Below are 22989 nucleotides of genomic sequence, written 5' to 3' on the forward strand. Positions count from 1 at the left end.
AAAGTCTGTAAGATCAAAGATACAGAATCTTGAAATCCAAACCAGAAGGATCATAAATTGTAATTCTCTTTAATGACCTATGTACTACAATTCAATGTAAGATAAACAACGGAAGTCTCCTCTGGCTTCTTGAACATATTCCTCCATTTAGAAAGAAATGTGCACTGCTCTAAATAATTTATATATAACCATTGTAACTTTAACAAAACTGAGAAAGGAGAGCTACCAGTATGCTTGAAAGGCAGTCTTTGTATATGCAAATCCTATGTTTGCGCTTTACAGAGATCAAATGTTCAGGCCCCCATTAAACGTGCAAGTTACATTAGCCAGCTTGCCAGACATTCTTGTTCCTGTCAAAAAAGACCAATACAATTTGCTGTTTGTAGTCAGTTGTTTGTTTAAATTCTTCTCTTCTGTAAGTTTTAACTTGTCATTGCTCTGAAAATGTCACTTCGCTAAAAACAGTGTGAAGGAAACTAGCTATTTGTTACTTACAACAACTTTTTGATTACAACAAATGTGTTGCTGCTGTTTTGTTTCAGAATTTACACTGTTATGTTCTTCATAGTCACAAATATTCTTTTAAAAAAAAAAAATCTTGTTCTCACAGGTAATTTTGCAGTCTGTTAATACAAAGACCGATCCCTACTTCTTCTGCTTTTAAAACCCAAATTCTTTGTAGATTTTCTTGAAGAACTAAACAAATGCGTTAAAAACCATTACATCCACCCACACATTTTTCCTGTGCTAGCTGTAACTGCATGGCCTTGACCTTTGTAATGTTGAACTTCCTTTTATTGCAGGATGGATCTAAATATCGAAACTTCCATTAAGTTAAACAAATAAATCAAGTGTGTCAGCAGCAGAAAGAAGCATTGTCTCAGGGGTCCTAGGCAGAGGACAAAAGGAACTATAAGATAAAAACTGATAAAAGATTAAAAAAAAAAATTATCTGAATATCTGGAAAATTATGCCAACATCTTTTAGAATCCTGCGTTCTTCCTGATAGAATGTTGCACACTTGTGGGTTTTGTGACCTGGATGTTCTGCTGTGCTCTGCATTATTCTGTTCTCACTCTGCTGGTGACCTGGCTGAGATTGTTTAAGACTAGGAGGGACTACTGGAGTCAACAAATCTTGCACCCTGTCATACAGTGACTGAATTCCACCAGCAAAGCCACTAAGGCTTTGCTGCCCTCTTTCCAGCCCTGTGGGAAAGCTGGTTTTGCTCTTCTGCTTTAAATGTGCAGCTAATACTTGCTCTTTTTTTTTTTTTTTTTTCTGATGCCAACAGTATTCATTAGCTACAGTTGTCCTTCTCTAGCATTCCTCTTTGTGTGCATTTATAGAGAATAATATTTCTACTTGGCCTTCACATGGATAAGCTAAACAAGCCAGGCTCCTCCAGACTGCCCTCTCACACAACACAACAGGCTTTCTGTTTCCCATGTCTCCACACTTTCCCGATATTTTTTAACCTTCCTGGAACACCAGTGACCAGAAATGTAAATTCTGTCACAGGTGAGCTGTGGTCACAGAGAAAACTTCCTGGTCTCCTCTGAATATACCTGATGCAGGCTAGTCAGTCATGTTACATCTGTGACTTGTATCCCGAGTAACTCCCAACTGATGAAGTTTCAGGCTGTAGCATAGTTTTTTATTAATTTTGAAGTATGTGATCTTTTCTTGGATCCTTCATTTTGATTATGAGTATTTGGAAAGTAATTTCAGTCAAGCATTCTGAGTGTGATAGCTTCTGCTTTCATAACTTAATATTTTGTTCACAGGAAAGCAAGCTTACTTGCTAAATCCTGGAGTTCAGCCAGCATTGGATTTTAACCAACTTTGTAATACTGATGAATCACTTGTATCATGTTGGAGTAACCATACACCATTTATAACAGTAAATCTAATTTGAATCTCCTGGATTTAAAGAGCAGAATAAGTTTTAGTAATCACTTGCAAAGAATTTGTTAGGTATTTAATTGTTCAGAGTTACAGGCTGACGATATCTGAAACAAACAAACACTCTCACAAATCTCCTATTTTTAAAGGTACGGAACAAAGAGCAGATACATACCTTGAAGGAAAAGACCAGCTGGGAGGTTGGTTTCAGTCCTCACTATTAACTAGTGTGGCAACAAGGAAAAAAGCACCATTTAAGTAAGTGCATGGGTTGCAAATATGTCACTAGTTCATTTATTAAATATTTTGCTTGTGGTAGTGTAGACAGTAGTGCAGAAAGAAAAAAAATCAAACCATTACTATGTATCTGACTTGTGTTTTTGTTTTTTTTTTAAATTTTCATTATGAAGTTTCTTGTGGGTTAGATTGCAATGGATTTATTGTTTTAAAAAATTGTGTCTTAATAGATGTTTTCTTAGTCATTCAGGTAATATCCTATTACTTTATCAGATACAGGTCTTACAGGTCTGTTCTTCAGCTGTCTCTCGCTTAATAATCAAAGGGATTATTATGGGAGATACAGAATGAAAATCACTTACGATCATTGGCAGGTGTGATAGGACTAGAGGGAATGGCCTCAAGTTGCACCAGGTGAGGTTCAGGTCGGAAATGAGGAGACATTTCTGCTCAGAAGGAGCAGTCAGGCACGGGGATGGGTTGCCCAGGGAGGTGGTGGAGTCACCATCTTGAAGCAAAGGTTGGACCTGGCACTTAGGGACATAGTCTCGTGGGTGATACTGGTGGTAGGGGGATGGTTGGACCAGATGATCTTGGAGGGCTTTTCCAACCATAGTGATCCTATGAATGTTAGGCTATAAGGCATTCAGAATTACCATTTGCATGCCTTATAGCTGCGACGTACTGCCTGTCCCCTTGAAGACAAAAACACAGAGGAGGATAGTATGAGTCAATTTGCAGGGAGGCTGTGCAATTTTTAGAAATGCATCGGCTTAAATAGTAAATAAGACTTTAGTTTTTAATACATCTGAAACATGTGCCCTGGATATCTGTTAAAAATGTATTGGTCACATGGTAAAATGAAATGAGGAAAAGGAAGATATAAGTGCTACTTAGATGGTATATTCCTGGTTGGTTGAACTCTACAGATGAAGCCTCAGGTTTACCAAAGTAGATTTCCTTGTGTTTTCACTTGCACATATCCTCATTGGAAATGTATTCTTAACATAGATTTTTTGGTGACTTTTTTTTCTTCTCTAAAATTTTTCCTTCAGGACTCTGGTAGTTCATGGATTTACTCTTGGGGAGAAAGGAGAAAAGATGTCCAAATCCATTGGCAATGTGGTTGACCCCGATGTGGTAGTCAATGGAGGTGAAGTAAGTCAAACTCTTGTGTTTCTTAGAATTACTTGTTAGAATTTTTCGCCACCAGATTTTGCAACTGTCTCCTGGCATGTATTTCTCTATACAGCTGTCTTGCAGCAGAACTCTAGAAAACTTTTCCGAAGACTTTGGCTACATTGCAATTCTGTTTGGCTGAAGTAAAAACTTTGTGTTGTTTTATGTCAACTGTGGTGCTTAAAATTGTTCCATGCTAAGGAAAAAGAAAGTATTTAGAAGATGTAGATAGTTCCTTTTTTATTTGAGAACTTTGTTGTTGAAATGATGGGGAGGTGGGATTTAAAAAAATGTAAGCATTGCTTTCAAATCAATTGGCACTTACAAGCTGGGCCTAGCAATGCAGCAGTCAGAACGGGCTGCATCCCAGCAGCCTGCCTGCTCTCAGCCTGGGCTGGTTATGGATTCAGGGATCTTGATTTCATTCAGGGGTCAAGGAATTTATTCCTGTGAATTTATTCCTTCCCCAGACCCGCTGTTGCACCTTCTGAGGCTTCTAAGCAGATCTTAAACTCTAGACAAAAGAATCAGTCCTCACAAAGGCTTATTTATCTGATCCAATAAACCAGCAAATAGTTTCTATTCTTTCAAGGAAAGAAGCCATTTCCAGAGTTGAAAACAGTATGAAGCGAAAAATATATAATCTTCAGATATAAACATTGATGTTTCAATGTCAGGTATTCAAAGGATTCAATATATAAGATTAATTTATCTTAACTTACCTGAGTTCCAACATTGCTCATACACAGACTGCTCTGAGCACATGCTATTGTCCTGGCTTAACAAGAAACCTTGCTAAAAGAGGAGTGAAGGCCTCCAAATACATTGGCCTTCTGGGCACTGTTGCAGATAACATTCACAGCACTGGCAACATGGAATTGCAGTGTTCGCCATGCTGCATAACCCTCCCACAAACACACCAGTTTTTCTAGTGTGCCTTTCTATCTCTGCTTAGGATCACACCAAGGATCCCCCCTATGGTGCTGATGTTCTGCGCTGGTGGGTAGCAGAATCCAATGTTTTTACCGAGGTGCTGATTGGGCCGGTGGTACTTAATGCTGCAAGAGATGATATTAACAAGGTAAGAACCAAACATGCTAATCTTCTTCATTTTAAGAACAGGTTCTCTTCATATTTGGTGTCAGATGAGTAGAATTCATTGCAACAGATTACAGTGTTTAGACTAAAAATGACTTTTCCAAACTCATTTAAGTAGGTGCTACTGCTCTTTACATCTGTGAATCAAACAGTAAAGTGTGCTAATGAAAAGAGTGCTTTTTGCAGCATGCCTAGGTAACATCCAGTATTCACAATTTCCATACATCCTTTTGGCATATGTTCTTCATGGTATTTTGTAATTATTCAACCAATCCATTTGAAAAACAACCAAATTTAGTTAATTCATTATAAGGTATTACCAATTTGTGTTTCATTTAAAGTGCAAACCAGCAATATTTAGTTTGTCTTGTCTGTTCCTAGCTTCGGAATACACTACGTTTCATGCTGGGAAATATGGCTGACTTCAATCCAGAAACTGATTCCATCCCACCTTCAGAGATGTACATAGTAGATCAATACATGCTACATTTATTGCAAGACTACGGCAGCAAGGTATGGGTAAATTTTATTTAGATGAGTACGTGTATGTGCCGTGCTTTTGACTGGGTATAGACTCTAGGGAACTTGCTTTAAGTATATGAGTAAAGAGTATGCATCCTGTAAGCAAATTATGACCACTAAGGTTTCTTTAAAGTAAAGTGCACTTCTTTTAGTACATATCAATTTCTGAGAGGAAGGCTTTGTTATTAACATTCTCAACTTGTTTTTGACATCAACGTGTTTTTTGCATGTACCCCCACCCAAGACCTCAAATTAGAAATCTTTAGAAATAGTTAGGAGCTAAACAAACAAAACCGAAAACTTAATCTTAGAACTTAATCTTTAAAACTTATCTGTTGTATTCCAGAATTTAATAATTTATGTCACTTGGAACCCTTCTACTGAATGGGAAAGTATGGACGTAATTTTTGGGGTTCCCCTGCCTCAAATTTGAATAGAATTTTTTTCTTTGTTCTAACTAATTAATTGAATTAATTGAATTAATGCTTTTCCCCTCCTACAACCTTTTAAAAAAAATAATTCTCCCAGACTTCCCTTCACTCATCACAGCTTCACCAAGTTCAAGTTTCATCTGGGATAGTCATTGTAAGCTTTGTGATAAAAATTAACACCCTGTTCTCTCTCTGCTCCCTCTCCCAGGTTACAGAAGCATACAAAGAATATGACTATAGCAAAGTTGTTCGATTATTGCAAGCATTCTGTTCCAGAAACTTGTCTAATTTTTATTTCAGCATAATCAAAGACAGGTAAGTTTATTACTGCTGTCTTAAAGCCATCATGGAAAAGGGGGGAAAAACACCAAGTTAATCATTTTGAGATGGAGGTGATAACACTTCAGGCAAATGTTGAGCGAATCCAGACCTTTTGGGAACATTTAATAGTTCTGTGTTGTCCTGTTGTACACTAAAATCCACAGGTGAAAGTTTAGCTGTCAGCTGTCTTTGTCATCTCTGTTTCTACATTCTGTCCACTAGGGGTACTGAATCATTTTGAAAGGTAATCAAGTATTGTACACTTTCAAAACTACCTTTTAAGGATAGATTTTTGAAATTGTATTTCTACCTAGAAATGCATACATGTATGTTATTTGTGAGTTTACAGGAAAGGTATTTTTTTTTTGCATTTATCTAGGCAACTTGATGTCTTTTAGTGATCTAAAAAACTAATGAAAAATCCTAAGGATGTGACCTTAAGCACGGATTTAGTATGGTAGCTTTGTACGTTTTGAAAGGGCTGTATCATAGGGCAAGGAGGTCGGGGGTTATACTAATCAGGCATTACACTGATCTGTGATTTCCAGAATGCACCTAAAGGAGCAGGAAAGCCCTAATACTAAATTTTATAAATAGACTAGAACAGAGGGCTAACAGACCTACAGGCTCGCCTCCCTGTGAAAAGATTATTTTCTATACAAATGAAGTAAATTAACATGCCATGTACAAAGTCTCCCTTCCTATGACAAAATATGGATGCACATGCAAATGCTCTTGTACCTGTATCACTGTGCTTGCCTAGGAAATTAGAAATTAGGAAAAGCTTTCCTTAGGCAAGCTAGGTCAGACTTGTACGCTTTCAAGATGCATAGTACTACATTCCATTTAAAGTATGGTTCTTCAGTAACAACAGTAACATGGAAATACTAAGATATAATACTAGCTATAATACTAACAGTTTTCATCTCTGTCTTCCAGGCTCTACTGCGAAGAGGAGAAAGATCCTAAACGTCGCTCGTGTCAAACTGTACTAGCGGAGGCTTTAGACATAGTAGTTCGATCCTTTGCACCAATTCTTCCTCACTTGGCTGAGGAGGTTTTCCAACACATCCCTTACAAGAAAGGTAAAACCTGTATAGTTTCTAAGGACTTCTTCTAACGTACTATTTAACTGCATAGTTGAAAAGAATGCAAATACAGAGATAAGCCATTCTTTTTTATTCTTTTAATAAACACTTGAATAGAAAAACACTAAATTAAAAATTCCTTTGTTTGCTTTGCTCTCAAGACTCAGAGGGTGTGTTTCGCACTGGCTGGATTAAAGCAAGCTCAGGGTGGAAGAAACCTGGGATTGAGGAAGCAATAGAAGGTGCATGTGCAATGAGAGATTCTTTCCTTGGGTCCATCCCTGGCAAGAATGCTTTGGAATATGAAGTCGTCATTGTAATTGAGCCGGGATTGCTGTTTGAATTAATGGAGGTAAATTTGCAACTTAGAATTAGTTGTCTGTGCAAAAAAAGCTAATTTCTGTAAACATTCTTCTTCAGTCTGTGCCTTTGTACTCGCCATAAAAAATTGCAGAATCCCAGCATAGTTGAGGTTGGGACTGCTGGAGATTGTATAACCCAGCCCCTCCGCTTGAGCAGGGTCAGCTAGAGCAGGTTGTCCAAGGACCCTGTCCAGCTGGGTTTTTAATGCTTCCAAAGACAGAGACTCACATCTTCTTCATGCCCTCTTGTCAGATAGTTATATACATTAAGATCTCCTTGAGGCATCTCTTATAGGCTGAGTTGCAGCTCTCTCAGCCTCTCTTCATGTGAGAGATACTCCCTCCAGTCCCTTCATCATCTTTGTGGCCCTTTGTTGGACTCACTCTATCAGGTCACATCTCTCTTTTACTGGGTAGGTCAGAATTGGACCCAGCACTGCAGATGTCTTGCTGGGGCTGAGCAGAGAGGAAGGCTCAGACCACTTCCCTTGACCTTCTGGCAGCACAGGCTGTTGTTGATCTGTGCTGCAAGAGCACATTGCTGGCTCACGGTCAGCTTGTCTATGGCGACACTTTCTCTGCCAAGCTGACTGTTGCTGTGTGCTGGTTCTTCGGGTTATTCCTCCCCAGGGCCACACGTTGCATTTCATATCACTGAACTTCGGGACATTTCTGCTAGCTCCTTTCTCTATTCTGCTGAATTCCTTCTGACTGTTAGGGCAGCCATCTGGTGTGTCACTTCCTCTGAGCTTTCTATCATCTGCAGACTTGCTGAGGGCACGCTCTGCCCCAGCATCTAGTTATTACTGACTATGTTGCACTGTGCTGCACACCTCACTGACCCTGGGCTATACTGCTTGAATAATACCTGTTCTAGTGCTGCTGGCAGTGATCCTCCAAAGTAATCTGCTTTCTTGTTGTGAGGGTCAAAGTAACCTGAACACATTTGACCAGGGAACTTTGAATGCTGCCATTCACATGTGTAAAGGGTTGGGGGGGGAGGTTAGCTTCCTGGCCAGGGCAAGTAAATTGGATTGTTGGTTCAAATCTTCCATGCTGATGAGGAGCCATCATCGTTATTCTTAGCATTTATTTTAAAGAATGGAGCATCTTAGAGCTTGCAGTGGCAGACCTCAATTTTGATGCTGGATTTAGACAATGTTCTATATGCATCTATTTATACAGATGTACATGGATGTGTAAACAAACTTGTGTTCTCTTCCCGAGAAGGCTATGGCAATTCTTGCAATCATCTACATAATAATCTTTTTTTTTTTTTTTTTTGCTTTAACCTTTGGTAGCAGGAGGATGCTGGGGAGCAAACACAGGTTGCAAGTCTGAAAATTAACTCTCTTCCCTAGGCATTGCAGGCTGAAGAATCTTCTAGTGTTTCACAGCTCAATGAAATAATGATGGCTTCCCAAACAACCCTGCTGAGTGAGCTACCGAAAGAAATACCTACAGATGCAAACATTATCAAAGGGACCTTTCTGATTAATTTGGAAGGTAAGAGAACTATTCCAGGTACACTTCTCTCTGCTAAGCAGTATCTGGATCTTTTCTGTACTACAACCTATTTGATTGTTTACTTCATGTGTAGAACTGAATACTCTAACTACACCTGCACTTAATGACCTCACTACCTCACTAATAATCCTTTTTTTTTTTTTTTTTTATAGGTGGTGATATCCGTGAAGAATCTTCATATAAAGTTATAGCCCTACCTACTGCCAAAGCAAAGTGTCCTCGCTGCAGGAGGTACACTTCTGATTCCTCAAGCACTCCTTGCCCACGCTGCCTGAAAGTCCTTGCTGGAAAAGGAAGCACATGAGGATGAAATGCCTTTGTGTGAGCTGCTCCAACATAATAAGTATTGAAGTGCATAAAAGTGGTGGTTACCTGAAAGGTCTGCGTACTGAAGACTACAGAACCCCCTATGCTTAAGCCCCAGCTGGAGCAGAATTATCATGTGCTTTGGGCAGAACCGTATGTGTATATAACTAATTGTGTATATCAATTTTCAGCTTAATAAAAAAGATGGTTTAAAGTAACTGATTTACTTGTTCTGATTTACTAATGTGTATTGTTTTAAGTTCACCTAAATGAAAGTGAAACTCCACCATGAGACCTACTGTTTCTTTCTATACTGGCAGCAAGGAATGCTGTGGAACCACAAAGAAACAGTCCTCCATCCTGAAGCATTTCATTTAGAAGAAAACTAGCAAGAAGAAAAGGTGTTAACCGCTACCTACTATAAAGAAGGAACAAACACACTGAAACCTCAAATTTTATTTAATCAATTTACACAAATCCACAGCAAATTAGACACAAAATAGCACTATATACAGAATATTACTTACAATACATTACAGATTTGATTGGTGTTGAGTGTCAGCTCTGACCAATTCAGTTACAGTAAAATCCTTTACACAGCTGTACCAGGATACAGGAATGTAATGCAACTAAGACACGTTTTTGTTTTTCCTCAGGTTTCATGATGACTGATTCGCTCACATATTTGTTTCTGCAGAAGTTTGACGTGCTGTCAGGAAAGGTGGTACAGTCGCTGCCCGATCTTGCATTTTTCCATTTTTCCCCTACAGCCATTTTTACTTTACTTTCATGACTGAACTAATCTGAAAGGCAGACTGGTACCAGTCCCTTAGTCTTACTGGAACTCTTACTATTCTTTAGTCACTCATTTCCCATACCGGTGTGGTGTCATAACACTCAGCATCAAATTGCTTCAGGAAGCCTCATCACCTACATTAAAGTGCAGCGATAAAACAGGATGCTGAACAGACAGAAGTCTATATAGAACAAGCCACCTATAGAACCATTTTTAGGGGGAATCTAACCCTAAGGTGACAGCAGCACATACTTCAGAAAGATAAGACCAACTTCTGTCTCTAACAAGGCAGAATATGTTCTTACATATAATGCAAGAGCAGGTTACAAGATGGAGACAGTAATTTCAATTGACTTCAAGACAAAAAACAGCTTACACCACTATTACACCAATCTTTCCTGGCTTTCCTTTAGGTAGAAAATAAACTACTAAATGATGCAAGATAATTTTTAATACCACTCCAACAGTGAAGATACTCACTATGCAGTTCCCTGTAGGTATTATACATAAGGTTTGCTTCTTTTTTGTTTGGTTGTTTTTATTTTTTTTTTAAGGCTAAGGTATTCAGTACTGTAGAGCTTCAGTGAAGTTGGGTCAACTATTTAAGCAATTTTTGACTACAAGTCAACATGTGCAGAGATCTATAGCATACTACATCTTCTATAAGGATAAGATGGGAACAATCTTACAGTAAGACATTCCTTGACCTACTTAGACTCAGCAGAGCTTAGTAATAAAGGAGAGAGTTGTAAATCCAGTTTTAGCTGAAGCCCAACAACCTAGAGACAATGCTGGGAAACTGAAACTGGACTAAAAGATGTGTCTATGTCTGGAGAAGTGAGTTCTCCCATCCAAGCTGATTCTTACTACATGGGATCTTCTTCCTTTGCATAAGGCCCCAGCACGTTTCATTCTATGTCTAGTGCAGTTGTTATTGTCACACACAACACAGTTACTAGGAATGAGCCCCACACCCATTCTATCTTCTGAAAAAGCAGTATTGGCTTTACATTATAAGAGACTGAAGTTTTTCCTCAGGTTTAATTCTGCAGCTTGTTTTGATAAATCATACATGGAAGATAGTAACTGTAGCAGTTACTGCTAGCATGAAATACAGAATTTCACAAGATGTGATTTTGTAAATAGACTAAAACTGCTGTCAAATATACCCAATTTAGACTACAGCAAAAAGCGTTCAAGTCAAATAAATAAAGCATTTGAGATACTGACAAGTATACCAGAAACTAAACATCTTTCTACTAGTGCAGAATTTAAAATACGATCCAATTTTATTAAATTATCTTCCAAAATTCTGGGGTGGGTAACATTGTTCTTTTTGTTGTTTAATAAAAGCCACACAAAAGTTGATTTCTGTAAATTTCAGCCTCATTCTGTAAAATCATGCATTGTAGCACTATATAGTAGAACCATTCCAACAAAGAATGTCATGACGAGATTGCTTCTACAGCCTCTATCAGGTTCAAAGCAAGGCTATACTGCCCATGATTCTCTGGTAAGTTCTCTATTACTCTATTAATTAGTTTAGCTGTTGTAGCAATTGGCACTTCTACATTTTGAAGTTCCTGGGGGTCCTATATAAAAAAAAAAACACAGCATTAGAGTGTTTTTACAGATGATGATCTGCATATATGCCCTGCTGGTTTTGTATAAACCAGATTACTACCCGAGAACTAAGCTGATGCTTTGACCTAGAATTTTGCTACTGATCATTTTGCTCCTCAGAGCCTTCTTAACTGGCTCCTCACACTGCTGAACAATATTCTCAACCAAATTTATTCATGCAATCTGGAAAACATCACACCTATGATTTGGAAAAACAGAGGCACTGACTTCTGAATATTGCCAATAAAACAGATTGGCAATAGCCTTTTCAAAACAAGCACATATTTTACTACAACTTCAGAAAAAAAAAGGTATTTCAGTGTCCCAGGGGCAATTCTACATCCAACACTCTCAGTTCTCTCCAGTGAGTCTTCAAATTGTATTGTCATGCTGTGTAAACCGGCAAGACTCACTGCATTTATGGAACTGAGTGCCTGTCCTTTGGAGGAAGAAACAGAGAAGTTTAACTGTTGTTGTTACAAAAGTCATTTTCCTATTTCCCTACCCCATCATGCTCTCCCCTCAGAATTTAGTCAAGTTAGAGTTATTTAGGTAAGCTCCAGAAACATTTTCCACAAAAATTTTCCACAAAAAGTTGAAAAGTCTGGTATACTAGATATTTTGACTTTTTAATATCTAGTTTTCACATGGGCTATTTAACATCCTGACAACTCAATAGAAAGGAACACTCCCAAAAACAAATTAATTACAACTGAGAAGTGGAGTTTTGCTGGTTTTATTCTTGAAAACTAACCATAGAATATCCCCAGATGGGAGGGACCCACTCAGAAGGATCACTGAGTACAACTTTTGGCTGGAACCACCCAAAGAAACAGACCTGAACATTTCCCAGAGAGCAGAGCTCAGCACCTGCCCCTCTGCTCCCCTCGTGAGGGAGCTGCAGGCCGCCATGAGGCCTCCCCTCAGCCTGCTCTGCTCTGGGCTGAACAAACCAAGGGACCTCAGCCGCTCCTCACACGTCTTCCCCTCCTGACCCTTTACCATCTTTGTAGCCTTCCTTTGACACTCTCTAATAGTTTTATGTCCTTTTTGTATTGTGGTGCCCAACCCTGCACACAGTACTTGAGGTGAGGCTTAACCAGTGCAAAGTAGAGTGAGGAACCACCAATTACCAGAGCTACCCTGTTTTTGCTAATAGAACTTGAGTTAAAATTGAGAAACTTTCTCCAAAATTTACTTAAAGAAATCGGCTTTAAAGTCTGAATTAACTAGCACACAATGCTTCGCTACTTTGTTTTGGGTTTCTTTATTACTTATTTGCTGACTTTTCTGTTATGAAAAAACAATGCAAGGAACAGAACTGGCATCAGATAAAACGAGAACTAGTTCTTGTTTCCATTAGTAAGAAAGGTTAATTCAGATGTAATCTGTGTCTGAATAAACAGAACCTTCTGTTAGCCAACCTGTTTTCCTAAATCGAGCTTAACTTACCATAGCTTTAAGCCAAGTACATAGTGTTGGAGGAAGTCTAGCGAGAAGTTCCACGCTCTCTTTTGACTGTACGTGAAGTAGAGAAAAGGCCAGTCTCTGTCCAGCCAGTATGAGCAGCTGTGATGCAAGCACTTCTTTGTCAGTCACCTGAAGAAAAGCCTGAAAATAGAGAAATACACAGAATTAGATACTATTTGAGCACGACACAGATCACCTATCTGTAGGCTTGAAAAGGTTAATCTAAAGAAGTCTTTAGGACATTAGGAAAAATGGCTTTGAGACCATTTCTTGTGTTACCTGTCACTGTAAAGAAAGCATGTTATTAAAAAGCTTCTCAGCAGTGGAAGAGAGAACAAAGGCAGAGAATTACTCTGTACTTTACACAGTGATTAGCATGATTTGGAGGTCTGTTTTGCAGTTCAGCAGCTTCCTCTTAGTTCTGTTTGCTTTTCCCCTGAAAAAAGCAATGGATTTTCTGCCCAAGGACTGGTAAACTTCCTAAAATTCTAATCAGAGAATGCAGATGAGTGTGGTTTTTTTTTCTGTCTAAACTATATATTGGTCTCATTCTCTTTATAGGCAGTTTTACGTGTCTTGTATGAAGATGACAGAAAAGATGCCTACTTAGGCAAATTTTTCAATCCATATGTCAAATTGAAGTAGAACATCCCCAAAGGAAAAAAAATATATATAATTTCTCATTAATTTCACCACTTATTCCTATATGAGTATGATCTGCAAAGGTTTCAGATCTACTTTGCTTTTTTACTAAGAGCTCATACTAGGAATTTGCACATTTGTTATCATGATTATCTCCATTAATTACATGCATGAGAATAGCTCATCAACTCTTGATGGACTTCCACCAGAGGTTCCACCTCAAGATTTTGTCAGTTGCAGAGATTACAAGTGAAGGACAAAGTCCTGAAATATCAAATTCAGTATTTTGAATACAAGGAGTTGTACTAGTTCAGACCAACAGTTTAACTCCCTGTCATGTTTCCAGATTACTGTTGAGAGGAAGGCAAAGTAAGGAAGATTACTGGTCTTGAGAAAGTACTTCTCCGGCTTGACTTTTTCAGTCTGGGCATTTTTTGAGCCTGGCAATTTTTTGAGCCTGGCAAGACCTGCCTAACCCTTCACAGTAAGTGAAAATGTAATTAGCAGAGTATCTGACATAATGCCGTATTGATGTAAAATTAATAAAAAGGTGTTATTACCTCTTCACCAAGATGATCCATCCCATAACTATACAGTTCACAGACATAATGTCTTCTGACCACATCCTCACAGATTTGAAGATACTGAGCTAGATCCACAGCCAAAGTTGGCCAATTCCTTGCCTTTTCAAAGGGAAACAATTCATCTTCTGAGACTTCTTTAGTCTTTTGTGATGAACATAGTTTTTGAACCGCTGCACTCACAACTTTGATCAAAAACTTGAAAGCAAGAGTTAAAAATTACTTCAGTAGTATTTGAAATTTTAGAAGTTTAGCAACTTTCAGTACAAAACATATACCTACCTGTTGCCGTATGGATAACACACTTTGATCCATATCCCCACTAGGTAGCAGCTGAATTGAAGTAAGGTCTTTGAAAAATGCATTCTTGCCCTAAAATTGAGAACCAAAGACAACTGTCACAGATAAAAGTAAAGGAAAGTAGTTCACTTAGATCCAATACAAGGAAGCTGAATTTTTTTTTTTTTTTTTTTACATTTAAATTGCACTGCATCTTCCATTTCTCTTTGGGAATGAAAATTAGTATTTTAAGTTAAAACTACAGAACAAAACAATCCTTTACTCATGCAATTCTTATTCAAGGATTTCCTTTCAAGCTTACATAATTTAGTGGGCAGGTGTTTGTATCTGATACACTACCAGCTGGAGATGAAGTCGATATATATTTATTATTCCCCAGCTTATTGTTCTAGATTAACATGCTAAGCATATGGAGGAAGAAATACCAACTAGTTAATACAAATTTTTTTTTCAGTTATTATCAATTGACTTCACTTAAAATTAAAGTCTCCTTGACTACAGATTAATCAAATTTCAGGTAAACCGCTGAATGATGGCATATGGTAGCTCTCGTTTCAGCCCACCACCACCTCCAGTGATGATACACTAAATGACAAACATCTCTGGCAGTCCTGCTCTGTACTGACACATGGAGTCAGAAAATAAAAAAAATGGCTGTTTTGAAAGAAAAATCTTTGTAGCGTTGTTCTTATATACTGGGGCCATTCTCCAAATTAAAAGAACAGCCAGGAGAAATACCCAATGGGATGCAGGAAATTATGTAGAAGTGGATTACAGATACTGGAATGGGGCAAGTGACAAGCACACAAGTCTAGACAGTGACTTGTGTTATCAGAAATACGGTAATAAAAGTTTTTTGAAACTTTTAAATACTTCTTTTCAGACATCACTCAATGTTCCCTAAAGATCTGTTAGAAGTTCTCTCACGAAGCTCACAGGGAAATGCGAACCTTGAGTGTGTGAACATTTTTTTCTTAGTGGTTGATATGCATCTAAATGACAAGCTGTATTCTCTCTTCAGCAAGCTCAGAATTCTGCAATAATAATCAGCAAAAGTGGATACAACAGCAACACCAACATAACATTTTTGAAGTATTTGTGTTTTCTGATTTGGCTCTTCTCAAAGCAACTAGAAAAACCTGTCATAGTGTTTTTACCATGCAGTGTTTTCAGTCAAACTAATTGTTAAGGAGCTAATTTTCATGCATCTGAGGCCACTACAAACCTTATATTCATCATAAGAAGTACCAAGCTTGTATGTCATCTTGAATTCTGGTAACAACTTCATTAACAGCACAGTGGGCTAAACGTCTGTCGTAACAGCATGCATGACCAGTTTAAGAAGTGAAAGCTAGCATATGTTATAGATACCACGAGGAAGGATAGTAATAAGTAGGTGTATGCATATCAGCTTTTAGAAGACGTACCTTGCTATCAAACAGTGAGAGAGGCTTTACACTCTTCAGAGAAAACCTCATAATAGCGTACAGGATTGTACATAACACAAACTGGTGTTCAACAAGCGGATAGTGAATGCGTTTCTGTTCAAGCGCTAGTTCTACTATCGATACTGGTCCTTCTACTGACATCCAAGCATCTTCAGTATCCAGGACAGGAGCCTGCATTTCGTCACTACTAACATCAGCCTACCGGAGGAATACATAAGTAGTCAGTCACAAAATATTACCTATATTGGTCTTCTATGCAAAAAACACAGCTTTAATCACAAGTTCTCTGCTATGAAATTAAGAAGAGAATTTTATATTCTCTAGAAAACAATATCAACATTTGTCTGAACAATACAGAGATTAGTATACACATATTATTTAAAAATTAAATTTAAATTAACGCGTTCCTTACTTTCTACAGATTAAAAACAAAAACTTACCTCTAGCAATGTTTGCAGAAGATCTGAACAGCAGCCAAGAAAAGCCGTCATTGCTGTGTCACCCATGCCTACATCCTGTTAACAGTAGGTTTTGAATTGTTTCACATGGAATTGAAACAGACTTTAATAGTTCTATATGTTTGAGAAGACAGTTGTTGACATTAACACGCTAAGCTCAGTTTATTAGCCTATTATACTTAAAGCTAAATAAACATTCACCTAAGCACAAAGATTTAGAAACAGCAGAATAAGAGAAAGCTTTCCATTATCTTGAAAAGATTAAATTATCTCAATTTAGCCATTTGCAATACTGTATTTGTAAAGATGACTGAGTAGCTCACGTACTCACACCTAATACATGCCATTTTCTGAGCAAATCAGTTGCCTTCCAAGAGTTTTAACTAATAATTATGCATGAAAAATAGTATTTTGTCATGTTGTATCTCAAGTTTCAAACTTAAAGTTTCAAAAACAAATCACAAGCTAGTATTCAAATTAAGGTGTGCCTTTTTTTTTTTTTTTCTCCAGTTAGACAGAAGTAGTATTACTTGCCCTTCTGCATAATCTGTCCTTCGGAGCTTTTCCCACCTGTTTTTAAAAATACACGTATTTTAGCACAATTAAATTATTTTTATTATAATGTATCTGTTATTAGCATTTTCCTACTATAAAAAAATAAAACAGTTCATTACAGCTACAAAATGCAACACACTGGATTGAAAAAGTAGCTAAAATATTCCCAGTGAATTCTGTGATACAGAACTAGAGGTAAAAAGAGCTAACACACTGTGATATTATAAAGAAACAATGGGGAACACGGGAAGAGGAAAGGAAGAGCAAATTCTGCAGAATATTCATTGAGATAGAAAAGGTTTAATGAGAATCTTCTCTAAACTTTTCATGCTTTGCCTATATGAATTCTTCAGAAGAGACACCTCTGTCATTGCTGTTTAGGAAAGTTATTACAATGTCACTTGGGTCTAATTTCTACACACTAAATCACATTCTGCACACAATGAATCACATAAACCAGTGAAAGGTCTCTTCCACGGCAGAAAGAAATAGCAATAATCATTATATTGTGGCAGAGCCTAAACAACACCTGAAGTGAGATAGCAGGGTCCTGAATCACAGGAACATTTAAACTCTACTTCCGCTACACTGATTCAACATCTGAAATGAAGACAACTTTTGGGGACTGATCAAGCACCACCTGTTTGGAAATTATTTCTCTGCGAGTTGGGGAAAGGTCAGACATGCTTTTACTTACATAACACAAACCCTGAGGAGTAGTTCACAGCTTTCAAATGTATATAAATAGAACCTAGCAGTATTTATTGCATGATGCTTGTTTGAGGTAATAGTCATTGTGTGCAAAAACAGTTAAAAACCCTTATTTCTTCTCCTGTGGATGTTAATGTAGGCAGAAATAATCTTGATGGATGTATATAAATGCTGGAAAAGAGCTTTTGCAGAAGGAATATCTGCTACACCTGTACACAACTTTGTTGAAAGGAATGAGGAAGACGATACATTCCAATTCTTACACAGCTAAGCAAAACGCAAAAGCAGAAAACGAGAGGAGAAAAGGAGGAGAAAAAAGATAAGTAAATTATTGTCAGTTTTGGTTTGTTTGGTTGTGTTTTTTTTTTGTTTGTTTGTTTTGTTTTTGTTTGTTTGGTTGGCTAGCTTTTTGTTTTGTCTTTAAATTACTGTCAACACCTCTCTTTTTTATATCTGGACTTTTATGCTAAAAATCATTTAGCTGCTGGTGTACATCTGGCCAACCAATAGGTAGATTCCCCTTCCACAACTTAAATAGAACTATCATTTACTGACAGTTCCTAAACTGCCTTTCAGTCCTTAAGAGAACTGTCTTCCAGTAAACAATCTGCTGCATATTATGAGCATGAAGCTTAGCAGTGACAAATGACTGATAAAACTAACAGCAAACAAGCCACATACAAGAAAGTGATTTACAGCAAGAGTTAAAAATGCTCACCACCACCCAAAAAAAGCTCTGCATTTTGCAGAATAAAAGCTCACACACCCAAAACATAGACACTCAACATTTGGAAATCTTGCTGCATGTAGAAACCTGAAAGTTTCACATCAATAACTTAACCAGGAAATAGGCACGGAGGAACACTATTATTTTCTGAACTAAAATTTGATGTGCACACAAACAGTTTCAAACTGTTTCACACTTTTTTATTTAGCAATTACGAGCTAATGCTGCATATAAAGCCTCAGTATATCAGCCAGTGTCTGCTACTGCTTAAAGCTACAAGTTGATCAGTCCAAATGACAGATTTAGTACTTTGAAGTGTGCATTCCTTCCTCAGCTCCCAAAACTAGTTTACATAATAAATCAAACATGGGATTTTTGATATTTAAGTCAAAGATGTTCCAAACACTTTGTTTAAATCCGTAGCTTAAAAATATTAGATTCACTTTCAGTTAAAATTAAGAATTCAGCCTCAAATCTACAGTCAGAGTGTGGCTCTTACCTTGTCCATTAGATACGTAGCAGAAGAAAGCCTTTTTACTATGAATGTATTCCACATCATCAGAGCAATACCTAAAACAAACACAAACTTGTGAACTCTCTGCGACTAGAAGAGAGATTTTAGGTAATGTAAGTATGGAGCAAAAAGCCATAGGCCAAAGTTCCTTTAATAGTAGGAATTAAGATGATGAATGAAACAAGAAGGAATTGTCATCCTCATTGCTTAATACCTGAACTTCACATTCCTCAAGGAGAGACTATCTCAGAGATCAAATCCAGCCAGAAGTGCAATGAATCGTTCATTGAAATTGTTGTATTTATGCAGACTGGGTTAAACATTGCAGGTATGCAGAAACTGAGACTAGGCATGGAGGTACAAGACTAGTGTTTTAGGCACAGAATACGCCTTATTTGTGTATATAATCTCTAAAAAAGGGAACTAATCACATTCACTTAAACAGAGTATTAAGAAATGTATGAACTCTGATTGCAAGGACCATGTGTCACTATTTTAAATGAAAATAAGGAAATATGTTTCAAAGCAATTTTTAGTTTTTAGTTGAATGTTAGCTTTATCAAATCAACATATTTCCATATTTCTGATGGAAACGGTTAAAGTCTCAGCAAGAAAAATGTCAGCAGGAAGTTTACTGGGGGTGATAGGGGTGCTGACAAAAAGGCCATTAATACTATGAACTACATCTGTTTACACTTGTCTATAGAAAATCGTTTAATCTGTATAGTCTTTACAATTGCAGAGGTCATTTTTAATGATTGCATCATACTTACCATGCTGAACGTGAGCATTAATGATGCATCTAAGATGGTCTATAGACCTAATGAGAAAACATGCTTCCTTATGTAAAACAAAAAAAAGTAAAAGAACAAGTTACTACATTATTTAAAACTTGTCTTAAATGTAAACTATTTTTTCTTAAGGGGCCCAAATAGATTATTTTAAAGCTACTCATGTTTGACTTATAGAACTTGTAAGTTATTCTGATCTTGCAGTCTTCTCTGCTGAAAAACATGCATGCACATGGCAAAGTACGTTCCAGCAATCACAAACACATTATGATTTCTTCACTATTTTCAGGGTTTTGTTACAATATATGTACCACTAACATTCATTGCTGAAAGATACCTCCAGTGACTAACAGTCCATTTTTCAAATACAAGAATCTATTTGTGCTAGAAAAATACATTTTTTTCACTCCATGTCATTATGATGGAGTAAGTTTAAAACCTCAAATTAATCTTTTCTGTAGCAAGGTGTTATGCTGCACAGATCACAGCAGCACTGACATTAGTTTTCATATCATCTTAAAAACTCATCATAGAACTTCATTTTCTAATATTAGAAAAGCTGTAGGAGAGCAATGGAAAACAAGGAAAAGAAAAAGGCAAAATTCCTGACAATTCCCAGCAGTAGCTAGAAGGAAGAAGAAAAAATCCAAGAAGAATGTTCAAGAAACTTCTCTTTAAATGGAGTGGATCTAGTCTGACAAATTGAGTATTCTCTTTTAGCACATATAGAGCAGAGGAAGGGTTCATCACTATTTTGTAGGAATTAATAAACTTTTGAATTCTCACAAAACAGACACAGAACACTTCACGTTGCTTACTTGAAGCAGTTTTGAGAATCTGTTAGCTCAGAAGTATACTGTCCTGTCACTGTGAGGTACCATTCAACTTAGGACTCGATTCAATTTGTACTTGACACTTACCACAGAAAAAGTGTAATGAGTACACTTTCAAACTCAGTGCTTTCTTAATGAAAGTTTTTATGAACTAAAACTTGAGAAACTAGATAGCTGTTCTTAACCATTACTACCTGCAAATGAAATTATTTTACCTCTGGGTCCTTATTCCACTGCACTACATATTCCCAACAGCAATGTGCATGGAGTACATCCAGTTCAAGACTACATGGAAACTGCTGATATGCTAGTTGCAGCAGCTCTAGGGAAAAAAAAAAAAAAAAAAAAAAAAAAAAAAAGTTACAAGACAGACCTCTTCCCACTATAATTTCTGTTATTCACAACAGCAGCATCTAAAACAGCTCTGAAAGCATTTAAGATTTCAAAGAGTCATGTTATTTTCTTACCTAGGATTGTTTCCAAGCCTTCATCTGCTTCTGGTTCCTCAAGAAAGATATTTGTATGCAATTCTGCAGCTTCTTCAGTACTCTCTGTATTGTTCCTGTGTTGTGCCAAATTCAGTACAAGAGGATTGAAGCCTTGCTTAAAAACCCACTTTGCTACAGTGTCAGCAATACCTCCTGGGAGGGTAAAAACAATTTTAAAAAAGTTTGGGATAGATACACAGAAAGTATTTCATAAGATTTGTAGCTCAGAATTGAAATACAAGAAAAGAGAGATGACTTAACCATTAATTATATTAGGATGGTTTTGCCAATCAAAAAATTCGTAATCAACTTAGAGGTTTACAATCAATATAGTCCTTTCAGTAATACCCTTTTACCATTTTGAAACAGCATTCTACATCAATTGCTTTGTTTTTTTTAAACTAATAAATACTACCAGCAGAACAATTTCCAGTGCAGTGTATTTCACAAAGTAGGTACGGATATCTCAGAAGTCTATCAGAAGGACAACCAACATCTTTCCAAGAAAAAAACGTACCTTTTCCACCTTCCAGCAATTTCTTTACAGAAATCCTACCCAAAGGCTCTGTCTGTAGAGATGAAACTTTTTTTGGCCTCTTGCTCACTTGGCTGTGCAGTAGTGTCTGAAGTATCAGACAATCCTCTAACTGTTTCAGCAGAAGTTGCCAATATTCGGCATCAAGAGAAAGTGCTTCCCAGGATTCCGTGTCTGAACCTACAATTATTTGGGAAAACTAACAGAACATAAAAACTGTTTTAGATCTGTTCACTTAAAGTAACATGGTTTTGTTTACAAAAATGCACAGTATTAAAATTGAAAGCTATATCTCAAGAGCGACTCTATTTTAAAAACAGTTTAGCTTGAGATGCGGATATGAACTGTTACAGGAAGATAAATTAATACCCCATACTGCTCATAGTGCTCAAGCCACACAGATTCTTAACAAAAAGTATATGGAAACAAAAGGACTTGAAAGGCCATCTTATAATTATTAAGTTCATGTTTGAAGGGATTCTAACCTACTTTTTGACCAAAGAAATTTAATTCTAAGTCCTTGAATACAATTTTTCATTCCTTACATATGATTACTCAACCCACATTTCAATCTCCTACCATATAAAAAAATATTTATTACACCTCATGCATCTGGAAGAATTGGATGATACCTTATCTGTGCCTTACTTTGATATTCTCATATTAATCAGCAAGTAGTCTGATAGGAACCCCAGGAATTTTTCCAGGAGGTTGTAGACCTGATTTTTAGCTTTATCATACAATCATCATAGAAAGGCTTGGGTTGGAAGGGACCTTAAAGATCATCTAATTCCAACCCCCCTACCATGGGCAGGGATGCCACCCACTAGATCAGGTTGGCCAAAGCCCCATCCAGCATAGCTGGATATTTAAATATGTGTAGCAAATAATTCTGACATATCTTTCGTTTACCTCAGCATAATATTCTTCACATTCGAATACAAGTTTTCAGGCTTGCAGGATAGCATGCTTATGCCCATGTCAGAACAACAAGTGAATGTTGAGGATGTTACTCTATTACAAAGACAGCAATTTGCATGGAGCTGACACAATAAACAGCACTGAGATGAGAAGTACACAGTGACTGACCTTCTTCTCTGTCACACTGTCAATTATCTGTGCAGTAACAGAGTTTCCAACGTGAGCAGATAATAAGGCAGCTGCATTATTTTCAGACTGAATACAAGCTGTTCGCATTTGCTGCCACCAGGGGGAAACGGACTGCGTGTCCCAGGACTCATCGATAGCAACTGCAGAGACAGAGACAGTAGGAAACTTAACTTGGGTCGTGAGATGTTAGAACCAACCCTAAAAGCAGCACTTACTAATGCAGCATGTATTAGGAGCGATTTCCAATTACTCTACATTATCTTGTTCTAGATGTGTAGCATACAATTCCTAGATTATATGTCAAATGTAAAATAAAGAGCAGAACATGAATTACTCATTCTCCAAATTTCACTCATAGGCAACAAACAGGCAACAAATCTAAACCACTAGGCAGTAAATCCTGCTGAACACTTAACTAGATTTAAGGAATA

General features: G+C 37.3%; 2 protein-coding genes across 4 annotated transcripts in view; one reads left to right on the forward strand and one right to left on the reverse strand.

Moving 5' to 3' along the window:
* IARS2 (isoleucyl-tRNA synthetase 2, mitochondrial) overlaps positions 1–9194 on the forward strand; it is a 28586-nt gene extending 19392 nt beyond the window's left edge. Inside the window, exons 15-23 of the mRNA XM_084512973.1 lie at positions 2055–2163; positions 3198–3300; positions 4277–4402; positions 4801–4932; positions 5581–5687; positions 6633–6778; positions 6943–7133; positions 8505–8649; positions 8823–9194. Coding sequence (XP_084369099.1) covers positions 2055–2163; positions 3198–3300; positions 4277–4402; positions 4801–4932; positions 5581–5687; positions 6633–6778; positions 6943–7133; positions 8505–8649; positions 8823–8974 — 1211 coding nt within the window. The 3' untranslated portion in view covers positions 8975–9194. The remainder of the gene's footprint in view (positions 1–2054; positions 2164–3197; positions 3301–4276; positions 4403–4800; positions 4933–5580; positions 5688–6632; positions 6779–6942; positions 7134–8504; positions 8650–8822) is intronic.
* A 223-nt stretch (positions 9195–9417) lies between these two features.
* Positions 9418–22989, reverse strand: part of RAB3GAP2 (RAB3 GTPase activating non-catalytic protein subunit 2) — a 48317-nt gene continuing 34745 nt past the window's right edge. For all 3 annotated transcript variants that reach the window (XM_084512977.1, XM_084512978.1, XM_084512976.1), the window contains exons 23-35: positions 22538–22698; positions 21431–21647; positions 20893–21066; positions 20641–20747; positions 19575–19641; positions 18787–18857; positions 16829–16864; positions 16277–16351; positions 15816–16034; positions 14371–14460; positions 14068–14286; positions 12848–13006; positions 9418–11364 (exon numbers count right to left, since the gene is read on the reverse strand). In XM_084512977.1, the coding sequence (XP_084369103.1) occupies positions 11218–11364; positions 12848–13006; positions 14068–14286; positions 14371–14460; positions 15816–16034; positions 16277–16351; positions 16829–16864; positions 18787–18857; positions 19575–19641; positions 20641–20747; positions 20893–21066; positions 21431–21647; positions 22538–22698 (1742 nt within the window). In that variant the 3' untranslated portion in view covers positions 9418–11217. The remainder of the gene's footprint in view (positions 11365–12847; positions 13007–14067; positions 14287–14370; positions 14461–15815; positions 16035–16276; positions 16352–16828; positions 16865–18786; positions 18858–19574; positions 19642–20640; positions 20748–20892; positions 21067–21430; positions 21648–22537; positions 22699–22989) is intronic.

Source organism: Aythya ferina (genome assembly GCF_964211825.1).
Source record: "Aythya ferina genome assembly, chromosome: 3".
In the NCBI taxonomy this organism is placed as follows: Eukaryota; Metazoa; Chordata; class Aves; order Anseriformes; family Anatidae; genus Aythya; species Aythya ferina.